Source organism: Centroberyx gerrardi, chromosome 9 (genome assembly GCF_048128805.1).
Source record: "Centroberyx gerrardi isolate f3 chromosome 9, fCenGer3.hap1.cur.20231027, whole genome shotgun sequence".
Taxonomy (NCBI): Eukaryota; Metazoa; Chordata; class Actinopteri; order Beryciformes; family Berycidae; genus Centroberyx; species Centroberyx gerrardi.
Window position 1 is genome coordinate 13,796,656 of NC_136005.1, and position 21,531 is coordinate 13,818,186.

General features: G+C 44.8%; 2 protein-coding genes across 2 annotated transcripts in view; both read left to right on the forward strand.

The window, feature by feature from the left end:
• The window catches only part of LOC139929162 (uncharacterized), a 383,413-nt gene that overhangs the window by 124,347 nt on the left and 237,535 nt on the right, over window positions 1-21,531 (forward strand). The window lies entirely within an intron of this gene.
• unc13a (unc-13 homolog A (C. elegans)) overlaps window positions 1-21,531 on the forward strand; it is a 42,924-nt gene that overhangs the window by 2,191 nt on the left and 19,202 nt on the right. The window contains exons 2-22 of the mRNA XM_071908322.2: window positions 3,432-3,461; window positions 3,592-3,691; window positions 5,673-5,790; window positions 7,018-7,141; window positions 7,523-7,593; window positions 7,997-8,051; window positions 9,006-9,035; window positions 9,650-9,845; window positions 10,822-10,941; window positions 12,716-13,525; window positions 13,775-13,856; window positions 14,996-15,042; window positions 15,380-15,458; window positions 17,335-17,409; window positions 17,752-17,971; window positions 18,721-18,948; window positions 19,134-19,275; window positions 19,540-19,709; window positions 19,894-20,009; window positions 21,051-21,214; window positions 21,360-21,513. Coding sequence (XP_071764423.2) covers window positions 3,432-3,461; window positions 3,592-3,691; window positions 5,673-5,790; window positions 7,018-7,141; window positions 7,523-7,593; window positions 7,997-8,051; window positions 9,006-9,035; window positions 9,650-9,845; window positions 10,822-10,941; window positions 12,716-13,525; window positions 13,775-13,856; window positions 14,996-15,042; window positions 15,380-15,458; window positions 17,335-17,409; window positions 17,752-17,971; window positions 18,721-18,948; window positions 19,134-19,275; window positions 19,540-19,709; window positions 19,894-20,009; window positions 21,051-21,214; window positions 21,360-21,513 — 3,131 coding nt within the window. The remainder of the gene's footprint in view (window positions 1-3,431; window positions 3,462-3,591; window positions 3,692-5,672; window positions 5,791-7,017; window positions 7,142-7,522; window positions 7,594-7,996; window positions 8,052-9,005; window positions 9,036-9,649; window positions 9,846-10,821; window positions 10,942-12,715; window positions 13,526-13,774; window positions 13,857-14,995; window positions 15,043-15,379; window positions 15,459-17,334; window positions 17,410-17,751; window positions 17,972-18,720; window positions 18,949-19,133; window positions 19,276-19,539; window positions 19,710-19,893; window positions 20,010-21,050; window positions 21,215-21,359; window positions 21,514-21,531) is intronic.

Below are 21,531 nucleotides of genomic sequence, written 5' to 3' on the forward strand. Positions count from 1 at the left end.
TTACTGTAATAATGACTAGGGATACTGGGAGTCTATAAATAGTTGTATTTTTCTCATAAATGTATACCAAAGCATTGTAATGCCTCTGCATCATTCCTCAGCATCTCATGCTTTAAGTGACACAGCTATCACACTGTAATTCAAATTATCTTCAGCTAGCCAAGGGCCATTTTGTTTTCATGTAATGGTATACAGTGGATGTATAGCACGGATGTATACTGTGTTACACGATGCCTAGGCTATATATTCTCAGAAATGCTGATTGCTTCAAGTTGGAAATGTCTTTTTCTGCACCTACATTTTCAGATTCTTTTTTTTTATTAGTCTTTATGTAGTTAGTGCATAATTGGAACCTGTAAAATTAGAAATCACAGTGACCCCTATTGTGTAGTTTTATGACTGTCAAATTATAATCAACATTACTGATATATTCCCCCAGGTATAGGTGAGTTATTGAATTTTATCTGGCAGTGAAGACAGGAAGAGACTTGAAGTAATGACTTCTCAGTCTTGGAAATAGTTTTTTATTTTATTGTGCATGTGTGTCAATTCTTTTTTTGTCATAATCTTGAGGATTTTTTTCACCGTATTCTCTGGCTACAGGTTTATATTGTTGTTCCTGCTGTCAATACAATTGCTCTGAAGTGTGGGCTCCTTATAAGCTTTTGATTGGAAAACCTCAGGAAGTAAAAGCCCCTTTAGCTCTTCTACACCAGGGCATGAGTGACTTTATTCGTCCAATTTTCCTCAGCAAAGAAAGAGAAAATGAGATCCTGTAATTGCTGTGCCAGGGACTCAACATTTTCTGTTGAGGGTTTGCAGAAAATATGTGCCGCTTTCCTTTTTTTTTTCTTGCACCCACACCCCTTCACTCCTTCCCCTGTGCAATTGCAGCAGTGTTGGTTTAGTATTATGCCTGTGAGCTGTAAGTATCCCCTCCCCTTCCCGGCACCCCCCAACCCCCCTATCCACTCCTGTCACACTGAAGTGGTTATTTTTAGTGTTGGGGATGCAGCTCGCTCTGCCCGCGCTCGGCTGCACAGAGAGATTAATGGAGCAAGAGAGAAAGAGATAGAAAGGGAGCACACGTGCACACTCACCACATGGCAGGGGGAGCATGTGGGAGTGAGTGATTGAGTGAGGGGGAGAGAGAGAGAGAGGGAATCCAGACAGGCTGATGGTGAGGAGAGCACAGCGTGAGAGGGAGAGAGAGTGAGAGAGAGAGAGCCGGCAAGGGTGAGCGTATTGAGAAATAGACAGTTGAGGTGCTACTGTCAATTAGCTTCCATTTATAGAAGCGTGGTGAAAAGAAATAACTCATTCGAACGCCTCTTTGCCAACTGTATATTCATCACTTCCATGGAAATGAAGCTTCCTTGCCCCCCTGAGGCGCGAGTGCCCTGTCAGCAGTTAAAATATCAGGAAGGGGATTTCACTTTGAAGTTGGGTAAGAAGCAGCACATGTTCCACCACACCACTTACTCCTGCACCTGCCTCATGAATCAGAGTGATATTTAACTGATAAGCATTGTCCTAAGGCTTTGCTGGGGTGATACTATTTTTGGAACCCAATTTGTCCGCGATGGTTATCATGCCTGCTTTGCTGTCACTGACTCAGAAAATGATTCAGACTTCTTCTCTCCATTACATCAATTCAGGTTGCCACCGACAGCTTTACTTTCTCAACCTAACTTTTTATTGTTGTTGTTTATTTTATTATAAGTTGATGCTTAGGAGGGAGTAGTTATTTCTTTAGTTCCCTCTATTTTGGAGAATTGGTCTGTGGGTCACACTTTCTATTTGGATGAATGGCGCTCCTTGTAGCCTAGCACTGACTACATGCTACTTTTCACAGCACTATCCTTAGAGAAGCTTTTTGAGGGTTTGCCTTTGAGCTCCAATTCAATTTTTTTTTATTATTATTATTTTTATGGCATTTCTGCTTTATTAGACAGTACAGTTGAGAGAGACAGGAAAGGGGGAAGAGAGAGGCAGATGACATGCAACAAACCCAGGACCAAGTGAGCCACCAGGACGCCCGAACTCGGATTTTTAAATGTTTAAATGTTAAATGTTATAAATGCCTTTTCTCATCTTTCTTTTCTTAAATGTATCTTCAGTGAAAGGAGGCAATCAGCAGGGACTAAAAACCAGCGCTTTGAATATTAATGCCTTGCTGCTGTACATGGGGGTGAATGGCATCAGCAGGGTGCGGGATTGAATGAATAATGAATGGGCTTTTGACGTCACTGTGGTTTTAAAAGTCACTCTGGTACCTCCAGAGGTCCCTACAGTGGCGGACGTGGCAGTGGCACCTTGGCAGAGCCATGCCTATTGTGTCAGACAAACCTCAGCGGTGCTCAGTCTTTCATCCACCACCCCCTACTGTCAACCATGCAGGACGACATGCACACACACACATCATTCAGAGAAGAAATGGCAGGTGCCCACTCTCCTCCCTGCCCTAGCCACTACCTTGTTGCCCTCCACAGAGTGACTCAGAGATCCCGACATCTCCTGCTGAACGGAGGCAGCCTTTGATATTGAGATTCTGCCATTCTGCCCAAAGAGGAAAGAGGCCTGGGCTGACGAGAGCAGACCCCTCCTCCTCCTCCCCCCTCTAAAATGCCAGGCTCCTGTCAATCACCAGCCAACCATACTTGCATGCACATGTGCTTCCGGCAGAGGCCTGCATGGACTTCTGGCTTAAGCCACATGAAGCTGCAGGCATAAGCCCTACAAAGGCTTGGCAACAGGCTCATTGAGATGGTTATCTCACATCTACCAGAAAAATGGCCAGCTGCTTATAGTCCTTCAGTATTCATTTGAATCAAAGATCATATGTGATCACAAGATGAAAACATGAAATATTTGATGTTAGCTCCTTTGGAAATGTGATACTATTGGACAAGCATAACTTTAATCACTTGTTTAATGTGGCAAATATTAAGCTGATAGGTGTGAAAAACAGCTATTGCAGGTCTGTATTTGTATTTGTATACTTTATTATCCCCATGGGGAAATCTGTCCTCTGCATTTGACCCATCCTATACACACACTAGGAGCAGTGGGCAGCCGCAGTACAGCACCCGGGGACCAACTCCAGTTCTTTTTTTGCCAGTGCCTTGGTCAGGGGCACTGACAGGAGTATTAACCCTAACATACATGTCTTTGATGGTGGGAGGAAACCGGAGCACCCGGCGGAAACCCACAAAAAAATGGGAAGAACATGCAAACTCCACACAGAAAGGACCTGGGACTGACCAGGGTTTGAACCCAGGACCTTCTTGCTGTGAGGCAACAGTGCTAACCACTGAGCCACCGTGCCATTGTTGTTATTGTGGCTGTCTACCTCTTGGAAGCTCTTTTCCAAGAGGTAGACAGATTTCTTATTGTCTCTGACTCTTGTCTTCTCTTAATTTGTTTTGCAGTGAAGAAAGCCAAGCTCGATGGACCCCAAGGTGAGTTGCTGGCGTCACTGTGGAGGTCCATCCATTTGTGACTTGTTTTTATTGAATTGGTTTAACAGAAACACACACACACACACAGTGGCAATACCAAGGGCGTTTGTATTTGTCTTTGCTTTTACAGAGAAATTTAACACTTACGTGACCCTGAAGGTGCAGAATGTTAAGAGCACAACCATCGCTGTGCGTGGCAGCCAGCCATGCTGGGAGCAGGACTTCATGTTGTGAGTCTTTCTTGCCTTCTCTCACTTGTCCTATCCTCACTTTGTTTCTGGTCCTTCCTCCCCTCCTTTACCCCCCTACCTCTTCCACATCTGCCTCTATAACTCTGCTTGTTTAAATGTGCTTCATTGGGAGGCACATTTCACTACACAACTCACATTTATTTGTAATGGGAGATTACTGCTTTTCTGCCTTTCTCCTGATCTTTTTCCCCCATTCCTGATAACATCCCTGCTCTTCACCACCTCCTCTTTCCTCTCCCCTCCTTCCTCTCTCACTTTTCTCTTCTTCCTCTCCTCCCTGCTCCTTCCCGTTGTGTAATGAGTCGTCTTTTTCCACCCTGCGCTGAGTTGTACTAGTAATGGGAGTATGGGTGGAGGGCTTTCCCAGATTATTCCCAGGTTGACCAAGCGTTGTTCTCTATTGCAAATGTCCCTTGGCAGTTAGGCAGGTAGATAGGAAGGAAGCAGGCAAGTGGCAGAGAAAGGCTCACAGGCTAGCATATATGCGTACAGTCAGGCAGACAGTTTTTGAGGGCAAGAATGGAGCCAATAGATAAATAAAAGGGGGCCAGAGAGATGGGGAGGCAGTTAAAGCCCCAATCTTTGACTGCAGTATGATTCTCTGTTGAAACACTGTCCGTACGTCTGGCTTTGTTTACACAGTCATTTGTTGATTTGAACATTATTCTATCACTCTAAATTTCATTATATGGGCTTTCATGAAAGGACTGACATTATCTAAAAGCTAAACATGATCATTCATTAATTTTAAGTGCTTACAGTTGCAATGGGTGTAAAGGCTGGTTGTAAACGTGTATATTTTGAGTTGCAATGGTTTAAAAAAAATCCCCAAAAATGCCCCAAATATAGCCCCAAAGTTTAAATGGTGAAATAATGTGTGCATTGTATCTTTAATGAGAAAGGCAAATAGAGTGTTAATTCACATGAGGCATTTCCGCTGCCCAAAAGGGACATTCTTGCTCCCTTCTTCTCTCTTCCTTTCTCTCTCCCTCTTTGAAGTGTGAGGGGAGGACAGACAACCTTTTTGGGCAGAGTTCAGATGCCAGGCAAGTCTAGATGTTTTCTCCCCATCCGGGCTTCACAACTGCTGATAAGACCCGCAAGTTGACCAAGCAGAAAAAAGCTGCCAAACAGAACAGATAGAAATGGCATGTCATCCCTTTTTTTTTTAACAATCCTTAATCTGCTATAAGTCAATACAAAAAAAACAGCACAGATCTGTCTTCCCTTCTCCTTAGCTCTTTCACCCTCTCCTTCTCCCCCATCTCTCTCTTGCTCCTTTCTCCTCCTCTTTTCTCTTTTATGAAGCACCACCCCAGTCATCTGTTTGCCAGATTACTTCCTTGGCTCTCAGAGAAAGAGAAAGATGCATATGTTCATATCAACGCTGTGGCTATTATTAGGATTTGATTCACTTAGGAGAGCCAGTGGGTCTAAGAGAAGAGGAAGAGGTATTGCCTGACGATGAGAGACACGTAGAGAGCTTAGATATTAGCCAGTCAGATTTGTAGTCACATTATGGTCGGCTAGTCCTGACCATAGCTTTATATACACCTGTAGCTTGATGGGGAAAAATGAGGCTTAGAGTTCACTGCTGTTTGTTGTATGGAAATATAGTCTGCATTATCCTCCTGTCTGCGCTCCCTCTTATATCCTGCCGACAGTCTAGTTGACAATCCCCCGCTCCCTTTCCGTCTTCATGCTGAGTGACTCATTTCCCTCAGCAGATTGAATCACAGCGCATATCCATCACTGGATTTGAGTGCAGCTCCTGATGGCATAGATTGCGTTTCTGTTGAAGACGTTTTATGCTACGAGGTGTCTGTATAAAACGCTGTCTGCACTCAGCTCTTTCCTGCGTTCTGCAATTCTTACTCCTCTTCCTCTGCTTTGTCTCTGACTCATTTCTCTCTCTCTCTCTCTCTCTCTCTCTCCCTCCCTCCTTCCTTCGCCTGAGCAGTGAGATAAACCGCCTGGATCTGGGCCTGACAGTGGAGGTGTGGAATAAAGGGCTGATCTGGGACACCATGGTGGGAACCTTATGGATCCCCCTGCGCAGCATACGACAGTCCAACGAGGTACACTCCCTCTGTCTCTGGCTCTGCTGCCGGTCTGACTCCCCCAACCCTGGCATTCATTGGCTACATTTACATGCACACCAACACTCTGATGTGAATTAATTACGAGAATACTATATGGGTTATGTAAACACATCAATCTTAATGTTAGTTTAATGAAGGCCATAGTCAGGGATTTGTAGAGCGCTGTGATCTTATTTGAATGATTGGAGGAGTCAGATTATGGTCAGTTTTTACAAGTTGCAGCATATGTTGAATTGGTCACGTTAACATCTATTATCTTTGTACGGTTAACCTTTCCATTTCCCAAGAGTGAGTTTCTTTCTCAAGTCTGAAAATTTGCGGGAAAGTTAAATGGCAGCAACATGAAACACTTTGTGAACAATATGAGTGCCATTTAGGATAGGAAGGAATTGGAAAGGCTGACATCACTTGCAGTCTATAGAAGTGATTGATATATTCACTCAATAATTGGAGTATTAACAGAACATTCTTTTGCCACGAGCACCTTAATAGAATTATACTTATTATATTAGATTCTGAGTAAGTGCAATAATTAGATTATGGTGTCCATGTAAACACAGTCGATGTCACCTTGATTTACCTAAAGCTATATCTCAAGTCTCACATAAACTTTGCAAGGGAAAACTGTCCTCTCAACTCTACACTTTAACTGCACTTTAATGTACTAAAATAACCACAACTTTATGTAAGCCATTTGATGGCTGCTTTTATCCAAATTGTCCCACAATTTTTTTTTATTTTATTTTATTTTTTTTAAATATGGCCGCCCAAGTAGGAGTTTAATGCCCTAACCGTTACAGTATTCATGATGCTACATATGACCATTTTACATTACTGAATGCAAAGCAGGTGGCTAGATGCACTGAACAGATATCTTGTGAATTGTCTTCTCCATCAGTGCTCCAACACTGGAAACATGTCAACTGTTTTCAGAGTGTAATGAAGGGTAAATGAAGATCAAGAGATAGCATCTCAAGGGAATATCTCTCCACATTTAGGGTTAGCACAATATAGGCTGCTGGTTTTTTTTCAGTTACAGTAAAAGGTTAGCTTTAAGTAGAATAACATTGAGATTTGATTTCCAATCAAGGAAAGATGGACTGTACGACTGGTGCAGCTGCAAGCGCATACAAAATGGCATATTTATTATCATATTGTTGTCATGGTAATGTTTCTGTACCCCTCTGTCTCTGTCTCCTGCAGGAGGGTCCAGGCCAGTGGCTCACCCTGGACTCCAGTGTGATCATGGCTGAGAATGAGATCTGCGGAACCAAAGACCCAACCTTCCACCGGGTGCTGCTCGACACCCGCTTTGAACTGCCACTAGGTCAGGCCATTCATAGTGTGCAAAATACTAATAATATATTATTGGTTGAGAATTGTTCAAGTGTAGTCAAGTTTTATTTATATAGCCCTTTCTTACAAGCATGTAATATGTAATACGTAATATGTAATAAGTAAGTAATAAGTACACAACTGATACTCTATTATTGATACTCTTACTATTACTACTACTTCTAGTACTACTGCTACTACCACCAATATTTATACTACTGCTGTTGTCATGAAGCTGTTCAAAGAAAATGACATGCTTGCTGTCTGGCTCTATCCCAATGTTTATATTGGAATCTACAGTGAGTGTATAGTGTCCAATATTTAATATGCGGACTAGGGCATCGTTCTGAGAGTTTTGTGTTGTGTGCTGCAGACATTCCAGAGGAGGAGGCCAGATACTGGGCCAAGAAACTAGAACAACTAAACGCCATGAGAGACCAAGACGTAAGAACATCATTCTTCTCTCGCTTTCTACCCTATCTCCTCACCATCCTCTCTCCTCTCTCACCACCTCTTCCCCTCTTATTGTACATTTCCTCCTCTTATCCTCTCTCTCTGCCCTCTCCTCTCTCTCTCTCCACACCATCTCCTTCCTCTCTCTCTCTACCCTTCCTCCTCCTCTCCTTTTCCTGTCTCCCTCCCACCTGCTCTCAACAGTCTCTTTCTCCATTTTCCATATTCTCTCTCTAATTACGCTCTATGGCATTTCTCAAATTAAGGGCTGCCAATAATGGCGGATGGCTTTTTGCAGACAGTCAATACTTTTACCAGTAATTTGCCTCAGCTGAAGTAATGGATATCTTTTTTTCTGAGATGTCTGTTGTGTTTCCTTTTTTTTTTCTTTCAGTACGCCTATCAAGAGGAGCAGGAGCGACCACTCCATGCACCATCAACACAGTGCTGTGAGTGTCTCCAGACTAGTCGAATACAAAATATCCATACACTCCTCTTTCACTTTCATCTTTCCCATCCTAACTTCTCTTCTCTGATACCTCTCTGCTCCTCCTGCCTTTTCTCCTCCTCCATCCTTATTATGCCTCCTATTTCTCCTCCTCTTCCCACTCCGACTCTTCTTCTTTCTCCTGACTCATTGAGGACAGGATTAGACGGGAGGTTGCAATGAGGCTGATAGATGAGGCTCAGGATGGTGGGAGGGGGGGAGGAAAGCTGACGTGACGAATCAGGCAAGCGGGCCTGCCCGAGCAGCAGAATAACTTATAGGTGCTAGATGTGTGATGAATGTGAACTGACATACACTGGCTTGTCAGACACACACCACCCTGCCTGTCTGTCTGTCTGTCTGGTTGATGACGGCAAAGGCACCAGGTGGATGAGTGTGTGTGTGTAGTATAAATCTGTGAACACATCTGCAGAGGCTTTGGTGGGTGGCATGATTCTCTTGTGTGTGTGTGTGTGTGTGTGTGTGTGTGTGTGTGTGTGTGTGTGTGTGTGTGTCTAGAAAAAGAGAGAGATGCTACAGTATGTGTGTATTTTCTGCTGTGAGTCACAGGCTAGCAGGGTGTGAGTAATAGCTGATTTCTGTCTGGGTTTTACTAAAACCCACACTCTGGACCCCCTACTTTTCTTCCCTGCTCACACACACACACACACCCCACACACACACCACACACACACACACACACACACACACACACACACACACACACGCACACACACATACAGGTTTAGCTCACTGACTCTCCTCCACACAAATTTAAACGTTAAAAAGATTGTTTCTCAAGGCCACGGAGCTCTCACTCCCACTGGTGTGTTGGTACCTGGCTCTAGGACTGCTTGTGTATTTCATTTATGGCCCAAACCTAATTCTGTTTTTCCAACCTCTCATTTCCTTGCAGGTAATTGGAGTCTGTGGGGAGATCAGCAAAGTAAGTTTCTTTCATGCACTTCTACTAATGACTACGGGAGTAATTTTGTATTTACTGTCCATGTCTCACTTAACGTAATGATCTCCTTGTGCAGTTTTCCCCTGCGACCATTAGCTGCCATATTACCATTTTTTTTTCTCTCTCATCCTCTCCAAACTCTCTAGCAGCTCATATCAGTATTCTGCTGATGGATTTGACAGCAAAACTGTTTGAATTATACTGAATAAATCACAGAAAAATGAAAATGGTATTCTTTCAAGATATATTATGAGCATGTCTTCCACCAGTAACCAAACCAGCTTCCAAATATTATTTGCAAAGATTTTCTGGTTTGATTTATCTTACTTAGGTGCCAGATGGGTGGGGTTTGCCACATAGAGCAATACAATGGGTACCAGAAAGTTGGGAACAAGCACAGCAAAGTATTTGAAAGTCAGTCTTTTCAGTGATTGACACCTTGCCTGTCACATGAATTCTCCTAAACCCCATCCAAGCAGATTAAAACAAATGGTGTGAATAATTTGCAAATGCAGTTTGATTACAAGTCTGACCGATGATCCTCACCTTGTCTGGGCCCCTCCCTTTGTCCCCTGTCCCGCTGTGTGTGCAAACAGATGAGGACCCAGACAGTGCTGTGGACGACAGAGACAGCGACTACCGCAGCGAGACCAGTAACAGCATCCCTCCTCCCTACTACACCACCTCGCAGCCCAATGCTTCCATGCACCAGTACCCCATGAGGCACCAGCAGTACAGACACTCCTACAACGAAGACATCCATGAGCTGGACTACGACCACAGAGCCATGAGGTAACAAACATAGTACAGCTACTGTGGCACACACACACACACACATGCATGGACACACATGCACACAAAAACTGAGGCAGAGTGGTTTCTTTCACTTGAGTTTCCTTGCTTATGTGCACCCATCAAGTTACACAGGGGAGCCGTCAAAAAGTATCGATAAGCCTAACAGAGAGACAGGCTTTCTTTTGGTCTCAGTGGGAAATGAAGGGAAGAAGAACAAGGAACAAAACCGTTAAATGTTGAAAATGTAGTACCACTCACCATCTTAAGAATATGTCTTTGGTAATAACTTGAGTCTTTATCCACCTAGCATATAATCCTGAGACAGCTGATTCCCAGTGGTCATGTTTTGTTTCACTGTGTTGTACATGGTAACATGTTGTCCCACTGTGCTCTCCCCCTCTAGAGAATAACCCTGGCCTCAGTGTATACAAGCATGCTGGGGCGCAGAGTTCTTGTATACAGGTCATGTACGAAGAGAGCCTTTGTGGTTATCTTTTCTGTGAGTGTATGGATGTGCGTGTGTGTGTGTGTGTATGCAAGCATGCTTGTGTGCATGTGTGAGTGTATGAGCATCAGAAACCCCATGTAATCTCTCTTCTACGCTAATTTATTTTGCAGAAAACAAAATGATTTTTGTTAACATTTTTTTCTGGACACACTTTTAAAGGCGCCAGACCATCAAAACTCATGCATTGCTTGGTGAGATGCAATACTGCAGAAAGTTTGACTTTCTTTGTCCTTTTTAATTCACCAGTAGTCACATTTGAGTTAGATTTAGATGGGTAAAATAAATCTCCTTCGAGTGCACAACCTCTTCCTGGCTCATCAGTGAGAGGTCTTTATACAGAAGCTTAACGGGGCAGTGCAGAGGCTCACTTTGGTTAGAGCTTTCTTTGACACATTTGCACCGAGCTCTACTGATGCTCCTCTCCCCTCTCCTTCCTCCTCCTCCTCCTCCTCCTGCTCTTACCAGACGCTATGATAGTTTAGACTCGGCCACCAACGGGCGCAGCGATATCGACTCAGGTTCGGGGTCGAGCCGGCACACCAGCCGTCAGTATTCTCTAGACAGTAGGCATTCGCTGTCCGATAGGTGGGTCTCTGTACCTCCTCTCCAACTCCTCCTCTTCCTCCTCCTCCTCTTCCTCCCGCTCCGGCCTGTGACTCCGTCTCGCTGTGACGTCAGTGGTGGACTTGTCCTGTCCTCCTCGCTCGCTGTGCTTGCATGCATGCGCTCGTACCCTCTCTCTATATATGTATATTGTATATCGTTATAGAGATCTACTGCTCCTGCATCTACTGTATCTATACTGTGTTCCTGGTGACTAATTGACCAGTATAACAAATAATGTACCATGCTCACCTTCTCCATTGTAACTCTAACTTTTATATGCAACTTCTTTGCTATTCTGTGTGTGTGTGTGTGTGTGTGTGTGTGTATGTATGTATGTATGCGTGTATGCGTGTATGCATTGTTGCGTAACAGTCAGAGTCAGAGGGATTAATTGTTGGTTGATTGTTCAGCTGATTGTTCAGAGTTTGTGTAAGAGCCTGTGTGTGTGTGTGTGTGTGTGTGTGTGTGTGTGTGTGCTTGCATATCTGCTTTTGTGGCAACCTGTTATTACTGCCTTCTCCTATGTGTGAGACATTGAGAAGAACCCTATGTAATTCAGGGTGTCCCACAGTTGCCAATTATACAGATCTGCCTCCCACTTGTAAGACAGCAGGAGACCTTCAGCCCAGTAATGGATCCATAGCAGAGAGGGCAAGACGAGGAGGACACACATCCTCCTACAGTTTACTTGGCTTTACTTTACTTTTTCCATCTACCGTTGTTTTTTTCTTTATTGAGAAAGGAGGCAGACGTGTATTTGAATCAAATGTTATGCAAGCCTTTGTCAGCGTCCGTGTCAGTCTGTGTGTGATGTGAGGGTGGTGAGAGAGCTGATGAAAAGGAAAGAGCGTGGAGTCGTGATTGAGTGTTCATGTGTCCATTCATCCTTACCCCTATATTCCATCTGGCTCGCAGCCCAAGGCCATTATACTCTCCGCTCCCTTACTGCTCCTACACCATGCGTTATTGAACCAACACGTCTGTAATCAATACAGTCTCAACGATAGTGTATGTGTGTGTGTGTGTTTGTGTGTGCGCGCATTCCAGTGTGTATGCACATGTTTGCGTATGTGTCTGATATTTCTCTCTGACTCATGGCCCGTCTCATTGTCTAATAGCCTCATGCATCATTCTGAATAAATATTCCTCTCTTATTTGTCTGCAAAAGAAAGACTGTTTTTCCTCTGTCAGCCTAATAAATGATCCTCTTCCTCTCAGTCTCTCCCTCTCGCTATTTCTCTCACTCTCATTCTCTCTCTCTCTCCTTCCTTACGTAGCTGGGTCTGTCATACTTTTGAAGGTTGACTTTCTTTAATTTGATTAGGTCTATTTATGTCTTAGATATGCAAATCAAGTGTCAAGTTTTTTGCGATCAAGTGTGCGTATGTGTGGTATGTGTTTCTGTCAGTGAGTGTGTGTGTGTCCTTCTATCTTCCACAAGCATCCACAAGTAATCTTTCCCACTACTAAGAAGATGATTCCCCCTGCAGTTACCTCTCCAGCTAACCCACACACATGCATTTGTAAACACTAGCTTGTCTCCTGATTGGTTGGTTCAAAGCCACTCCTCTTTTCCCATAGGTTAGCTGTCTCCCTCCCTGACCCCAACACACAAGTTCCTTAACTGTCACCCTGGCAGACAAACCCCTTAACATGCAAGTCTGGGAACCCCTTTAGTTGTTCTCCTACACTTGTGTGTGTGTGTGTGTTTGTGTGTTTAGTAACTGTTCTCCATATCTCCCTCTCCCTTCAGTCCAACAGACAGTCGTTACGCCTCGTCAGGCGAGCTGAGTCGAGGCAGCTCTCAGCTCAGCGAGGAGTTCGGTCCTGAAGACGGTGAGAGCTTGCGAGGCTCCGAGTTCTACGACGAAAATGACTCCTACCACTCCTGCCACTCCTCCGTCAGCTACGGCAAGGAGGACTCCACAGGCTGGGACGGCGAGGAGCCCCAGGGGGTCTACAGCGACGAGGGGGGCTACATCAAAGACGGAGGCGAGGAGGGGGCGCTGTATGAAGAAGAGGACGGAGACATGTACGAGGAGGAAGGAGAGTACAACTATGAGGATGGGGAGGAGATGCCGTACGAGGAAGATGAAGATATGTACCCGCTGGACGGCACGCTCAGCGAAGACCAGGAGCCACCCTACACCCCGACGCCCACTGGCACCGCCCCCTCCCTGCTGCAACCCTCCGAGAGCCTGTCCTCCACCAGGCCGCCCTTGGAGAAGCAGACCTCCTTGCACCAGCAGCAGCCGCCCCATGCTCAGCTCCAGCCCCCCAGCATGGCCCCCGGTCTGGCTCCCGTCACCCAGGACAACACCATGCCCCCTTTCAGCGCAGAAGCCACCAAGCCTCCTTTCACACCCACCCAGCCGGGTCTGTCCACCTCCACCACATCCACCAGCGCCGCCACCACAGCTCTACCGCAGGTCCCAGCCCCAGATACCCAATCCATGGAGCCTGAGCTCAAGCCTGATGAGCCTCCACCCCCAGAGCAGCCGCCTGCAGTGGAGAGCGTCCCCGCTGCTCCTGAAGAGAAAACAGAGGAACCTCCTGTTCCAAGGTGAACACCCTAATGCTGTTGACACACTGTCAGTTTCTTAGAGGATATCATAATTCAGTTACCCACTAATGTGAATTAATTTTCTCCAAATATTAGTCCGTGGTAATTGATCTGCATAATTGCATTCAGTACATAAGATAATAGAGTACATACAGTCTGCAGTTGTATAGAAATAACCTTTTGAAAATCACACTCCTTTGCCATCCATTCTTGTTCCATCCTCAACCATTCGGTCAGCTTCCCAAAGAGAGAGATCATGGAACCTGGTCCTGCCAGGGCCAAGGCCAACTGGCTTCGGCTCTTCAGCAGGGTACGGCTACAGCTGCAAGAGGTAGGGTCTGTGTGTGTGTGTGTGTGTGTGTGTGTGTGTGTGTGTGCACATGGGTGTGCATTTTCGTAACGTGTACATTCATACAGGCGTATGCATGCGCTTGTGAGAGTGTGTAATATGTTGTCTCTGTTGTCTTTTCCTGCTTTAACTCATACGTCTACTATTTGAGTTCACTGACATGTCGCATCAGTCCCTGCATGTCCTTCTAGTTTTTCCAGCTTATGTTGACTGGCCCTACTATTTTTTCCTCAGTTGTTGATTGCTGTGGGTTGTATTGTCTTGTCTTTATTTGGTTATGATAGGTTCTGTTTACCCCTTGTATCGTTTGCCATTTCATTATTTTCTTTTCAGTTGTTTGCCATCCTCGTAGCGATTTGCATGTTGTCCATTCTGATAACCCACGGCTGGAGCAGACTCTCAGGTGGGTGTGGCCAAGAGTGCGCTAATTAATCTGAGTAATTTATAGAGTATGTATCCTATGTGGCTCAGAGATATTTATGGATGCCAAGCAACATATAGGAAGCTGTCCACTGTTGCTGTAAGTCTGCTAAGTGTCATTTTCTAAGCCTGACATTTATGCCAATTAGGACTTCTATTTCTATGGATCAGTGTGACGTGAGTATCAGTGCTGTGTGTCATTCTTTGAACAGGCAGAGAGACAAAGAACATGTCTTTCTGTAATAGAGCAGATAGAATTAGAAGAATGATTACACAGATAGCCATCTGGCAGTAATCCACTTTTACTATGCTTCTCAAACACAAAGGCCTCACTGACGTCAATAACCACCATACTCACTCAGAAAGACAGAAAGCTGCACCTCTCTCCTCATCTCTCCCTTTCTTTCTCTCTCTCTCCCCTTTTACTTCTGTTGTATTATTCATTTGTGAATTCTGGGTACACTTGTGATCATTATGGCAGCAGCAGCTAGTAGGGAACCTGATAATGAAATATTGCTGACTCTTTTTACCAAGGAATACCATATTTCTAGATTTTGCTATAGTTACGCAATAAAAAAGACAATATAAAAGCACTATGTACAGTACTATAATATGCTGTGCCTCCTTTTGTTCCAATCAGTCCTCTAATGGCTGCTCTCCCTGCCTTTCCCACCTTTCCCACCTCATCTCTCTCTCCACAGGCCCGAGGAGAGAGCGTTGGCATTGCCTCTCTGCTTTTATCAGCAGGGTAAGTCATCAAGACACTCTAATTACTACGGTCGCCGAGACTCTCAATGCTCAAGACTGCTATCTATATCTTATAGAGCCATAGGCAAGCCCACTGTTTTCATGTCTTAATGAAATTTTTGTCTAGCTAATTATGAAACGTGTTAGCATGGTCATCATGTCCAGCTTCAAATTAACAACTCTTACTGAAAGAGAAAAAAATAAATGTCATCAGTGCTCATCATGTCTGGGAACTGTTGAGAGTCAGGCATTCACTGTCACATACATTCATAATTGCTACTACATGAGGATCTTATTGACACATTTGCTGAATCAGTATGTGCGTGTTTTGTCTCCAGGGTGGGCGGTGCTCTGTATAGCATAGACAGCATGCCAGACCTGAGGAAGAGGAAAGCCATGCCCCTGGTCAGAGATCTGGTGAGTTTCAGCAGTAGTCGCATAATATTCTCCTGACTAAGTCTCACCTCTCTCCAGCCAATCTGTCTTTCACTCCCATCTACTGTAGCTATTCCCCCTTTTGCTTACCTTCTGATTCCCTGCTGTCCTCTCTCTATTTATTTTATTCTCTCTACCTCCTGGTCTTTCGCCTTGCTTCTCGCCCCCTCCTTTTTACTTGTCTTCCTCTCTCTTTGAGCTCTCTGCACTGCTTCCACCCTGCATCAACTCTGCATGTATGAAGGGAAGTTGCCCTGCTGTTACAGCCTGTGAGGGTGAGCTCCAGGGTTGAGGGGCCACTGGGTCCAGACTTAGAGGGCCGTGGGGTCTTTTCTGACTGACACTGACGCCTCCTAGATGCTGTCAAAAAACAGACCTTCCGTTACCCTGCCATCGTCCCCATGTCTCCCTGACACTGCCTCACTGCTGACAAGCCTACGTGAGATGTTTAGAAATCCTATGGAGAAACCTGCAACCTATTTGGCTTCCTATGAGCTACTTGAAATCCCATACAGGGTGGGGACGGCAGCAGGTACATGTCGGTTCAATATTATCAACAAGCACTCATCAGCACAACCTATCTTTGCTTGTTTCTTCAGAAAAGGTGAATAGTGTCTAGTCAGAAAATGTTGGGACCGATTGTAATCACTGAGACCACAGATGGAAACAGATCTGCTTGGGAAGTGTCGGTGTGTATTCGCCTGTCAAAGCAGGTGCTTAGGTTATTAAAGTCACAGCACATCGACGGTCTGCTCCTTGTTTCCATCCTCCGTTGAACAACCCCATTGATCTGTTTCCCTGGCTGAGCTCTGACAGGCTGGAGACAAGCCAGCCAATATCACCTGCCAGGCGCTGAGCTTAGCAAAGCTCACTGTGCCGTTCTCCCAAACAACACCGGAACCAAGCATTACCATACACCAGCAAATGGCTCAGCCGACTGTCTTTATTAATCCATCTTGCTGTCACACAGCGACGCCCACGACACACCGACGCAACTGCTCAGACACACAGACAGACACAGGCAGGCACTCCTACATTTCTCTTCCCTTCCCTCTCTCTCTCTCTCTCACATACACACACACTCATAAATTGTCAGAGTTTCCCAGGTAATGGGTCGGACGGAGTGGGGCTCCGTCTGGATGAGCAGCAAACACAGACTAATTCATTCAGAGATCAGACACTGAAGTCTGGACACATCAGTGGCCTCTTCCCCCTTCAGACAATTTATGACTCCTAGTTTCCACAACTCCCTTCCTCTGCTTTAATGATGCATACTCCTCAACCAAGCACCTTATTGTTCAGGCAGTAGGTTTACCATTTTGGCATGTTGATTTCCCCCATGTTAAGGGTGTGCAAACTGTTTTAGTGGTTTAGTTTTTATCATGAATGTCCATCAAGGTATTGATTGTGATAACTGTGCTTCAGGACTCATTAGCAGAATGAATGCATCAATTTGTGGAATCTCCCCACTGCGTTTTTAATTGTCTGTAAATTCCTTCCTCATTATGCCCCTTTCTAACATTAAATCTCTCCGTTGTTCCTCCCTCCTTCACTTTTGCTGCCATAGGCTATGGTAAGTAACCAACACTAATTGCCATAGAGACACTTATGTTGTGAGGGTATACTAGTTTTCTTGTCCCACCAGTAAATTGAGCACTCTCGTGGAAGGAAGCACTTTAAATTCTACAGCTGTCATCTCTAGTTTGTTGTAACCATTCAGGAGAACATTGCCAGACAGACTGTAATAATACACACCGGCCTCATAGGCTGCACTGAGATTTGTCTTGATTAAAAGTAAGCAGAAAAGATATTGAAGTGTGAGCCAGGAGAAACTGACCCCTCCTCTCCTGTCCCTCAGTCGTTGGTTCAGAACTCAAGGAAGGCAGGCATCACCTCAGCGCTGACGTCCAGCACCCTGCATAACGAAGAACTGGTCAGTACCTCAGTCCTCATTTACAAAATGAATTCAAAACAAATATCAATTCCTGGATTTTACTTTTCTTCTTTTACCTGCTTTCGTTTATTAACCATCTGCTTATTTTACCGGTTCTTTCTGTGAAGTACTTTGTGCTGTAAGCTTGAAAAGTACTATATAGATAAAGATATTATTATTATTATCTTACACTGTACCAAAAACCTTTCTAGCATGCCCGCACCTGCGATGCTTTATTCTGACAGAAGAAACACTAGAAGAAACACTAGAAGGACAAATGACAGCTCTGCAGGGTATTTCCACTCTCCTAACCCTGTAATTCTCTCCTCTATTCCCCTGTAGAAGAGCCATGTCTATAAGAAGACCCTCCAGGCTCTCATCTATCCCATCTCCTGCACCACCCCGCACAACTTCGAGGTGTGGACAGCCACCACCCCTACGTACTGCTACGAGTGTGAGGGGCTGCTGTGGGGTATCGCTCGCCAGGGCATGCGCTGCACCGAGTGTGGAGTCAAATGCCACGAGAAGTGCCAGGATCTGCTCAATGCTGACTGTCTGCAAAGTAAGAGACATGTTAGAAAAGATCAGTTTAGCTTGCAAACAAGTAGTATTATGCTGACATATAAGCACTAATATTCAATGTATAAAAAGGCTGGATAACAAGTATGCCAATGTCTTTATCCTAAGCAAAGTATGGTTAAATGTAGTGTAAAAGATTTATAGGAACCGTTTACAGCCATTTATTGACTGATTTATTGTTTTGAGTTTTTGGCTTCGTGATTGTTGCTAAAGCCTCCGTCTGTCCTGCTGTCTCTGGGCTGTTTTTATTAATAACACTAGACTATCTGGTCCATCTACTTCCTCTCATCTCAATTTTTCATGCCAAGCTCCTGTCTTCCTCCTCCTCCTTCTCACACTCCTACTCTCCTGTTTACCTTGTTTTTCTTGAGAGGATATTAAAAACCATTTGTCTTTTGTTGACATCCTCCTCTCTTTTCCATCTCTTTTACTCAGCATTTTATAGCTCTGAAGATGTTTCCATCTCTCATTCATGAATTATAGACTACTTTTTCATCACCTGCACGCTCTTTTTCTTGGTGTGTATTCTGAATCGAATTCCCCAGCCTCAGATTTTCATATAAGGTTTACATATTGTAGATATTTATCCTCAAGACAATCACCTCTCTTATTGTTATCATCAGTAACTGTGTGGCCACCATGAACCAGACACACCTATCATATCACGCCACTACTATATGCTATCACACGTCTGACCATTTTCTGTCCCGTCTTAATTCTGCCCCTAAACAGGAGCAGCGGAGAAGAGCTCCAAACACGGCGCAGAGGACCGAACCCAGAACATCATCATGGTTCTGAAGGACCGCATGAAGATCCGCGAGAGGAACAAGCCTGAGATCTTCGAGCTCATCCAGGAAGTGTTCTCCGTCATCAAGGCCACTCACGTCACCCACATGAAGCAGATCAAACAGAGCGTGCTCGACGGAACCTCCAAGTGGTCGGCCAAGATCAGCATCACAGGTGAGAGGGGTCATGCTCAGTGCAGTCGCTTTGAAGGGAGGTGGCCAACATTCTCAACATCAAAGTCCGAGGAGAGACAAGCTGGCGTTTGTATGAAGAGAGTATAGGTGGCGTTTGTAGGCTAGTAGAGCAGACACAACAGCACATACAGTGGCTGACCGGCTAGTGTTTTTGCCTCTTCCCAGTGTTGTGCGCCCAGGGTCTCCAGGCCAAGGACAAGACCGGTTCCAGTGATCCCTACGTCACCGTCCAGGTGGGCAAGACCAAGAAGAGGACCAAGACCATCTACGGCAACCTCAACCCTGTGTGGGAGGAGAACTTCAACTTGTGAGTAGACACTTCTGGAGCAATTGTTGTAATAGTAGTATATTGTACTGATTTGTCCTTAACTGCTTTATATTGATTGAATTAAATGTATTTAGATTTGTTGAAGGCTATGTATTTTTTTTCATTTACACTGATAGCCTTTGATGTTTAAGATTGTCCAATAAGAAGAGTCATGCTAATAATCCAACAGGGTTTGTTGACCCACTGTCAATGGAAGGAATACATTTCATAACTGTGACTGACTCTATGTCTCTGTCCATGTAGTGAATGCCACAACTCCTCAGACCGCATCAAGGTGCGAGTGTGGGATGAGGACGATGACATCAAGTCTCGCGTGAAGCAGAAGTTCAAACGGGAGTCAGATGACTTCCTGGGCCAAACCATCATCGAGGTCCGCACCCTGAGCGGAGAGATGGACGTCTGGTACAATCTGGGTCAGTCGGACCGCATTAAACCACTTGACCTTATAGATGTCACTTATACCGTATTTACCTCACAGCATGTTACTGCCATTGTCACAGTTCACCTCACTTACACTTGTTTGCCTGAATTAATTTTTCTGATTGAGATTTTTTTCTTTGGCTAACTGTCTTGCTGTATGTCCTGCGCTCTTCACAGACAAGCGAACAGACAAGTCAGCCGTGTCCGGGGCTATCCGCATGCACATTAATGTAGAGATCAAAGGAGAGGAGACGGTCGCCCCATATCACGTTCAGTACACCTGTCTGCATGAGGTGAGCTCCGTGTGTGTGTGTGTGTGTGTGTGTGTGTGTGTGTGTGTGCGCACATGAGGGTGTCCGTGCATCTCTGTGCTGAGTAATCTTAATGAGCCATGCCAAACAGGTTAATTTACTTGACTCATGTTCTGTTCCATAATGGAGCCATTCCAAATGAAAGAGAAGTTAATACTCCGTAAAGTTTGCTTTGTCTAGCAAGATAAAGACCACTTCCAACAGCAAAGACATCAGACACATTTCTAGTCCTCCTGTCTGCGGAGAACTCGGCTGATTGATTGTAGACCAATCACAGCCTCGTACCGAGTCATTACTCGGCCCATTACTCAACAGAGCATATTAGCTGAACCTTAACCGAGAAATGACCACTGTTATTGCTGCACATAAGTGGCTATAAACCGCATAGCCAACTCAGAATGTCTTACAGCAGCATAATGTGTTATGGACGAGTAGTACCTTGTTTTGGCCTCATAATATAGTTTTACGGTCATACATGCAGTAGAGCCATTTAAAGATAAACAGATAAAGAGGCATAGGATGTAATCCTGCTCTGTCTTAGTGCAATGCAACATTATTCTAGGGCTGATTACAACCTTTGATTACAACTGAGAGACGTGTGAATGCTTATCCCGGTCCTTAATGAGTGAATTAATGAATAACAATCCATTGAACAAGCTGACTAGTAAGTAGACTGATTGGAGAGAGAGCTCTTCTCCTTCACACACAAAACACACACACACACACACACATATACACACACATGAACACGCACTGTATCAGTGATCATAATGAAGATAGTTAGCCCATTCATCCCTAGACATAACATCATCTCATTAATAGCAGACCAAGATCTCAGTAGCTGCTTACACTTTCTCCATCACTCTCTTTGAACCTGTTCTCTGTCTACTTTTGCCATTTCTCCTTCTGTTTCTCTCTTTCGCTCTCTCATATGTATTCCCTCTCTTGCTGTGTCTCCCTCTCATCTTCTGCATCTCCTCTCCCTCTCTTCTCTCTCTCTCTCCTCTTTTCTTCTCTCTGTAGAACCTGTTCCACTATGTGACAGATATCCAGAATAATGGTGTGGTGAAGATCCCTGATGCTAAAGGGGATGATGCGTGGAAGGTCTACTTTGAGGAGACTCCCCAGGAGATCGTGGATGAGTTTGCCATGCGTTATGGAGTGGAGTCCATCTATCAGGCCATGACGTACGTCCTAACCTTAACACCAACCTGAAAACCTGGCTCTGGAATATCGTGGAAAGTCTGTGTGTCAGCGTGCAGAGTTGTGTGTTTTCTCTCTGTAAATGATCAGTATTCAGTGTTTGCATTCACATGTGTCCCTCTCTTCCAGTCACTTTGCCTGCCTGTCATCTAAGTACATGTGCCCGGGCGTGCCTGCGGTGATGAGCACCCTACTGGCCAACATCAATGCCTACTACGCCCACACCACCCAGGCAACCAACAATGTCTCTGCCTCTGACCGCTTTGCTGCTTCCAACTTTGGAGTGAGTCAACGCAGACAT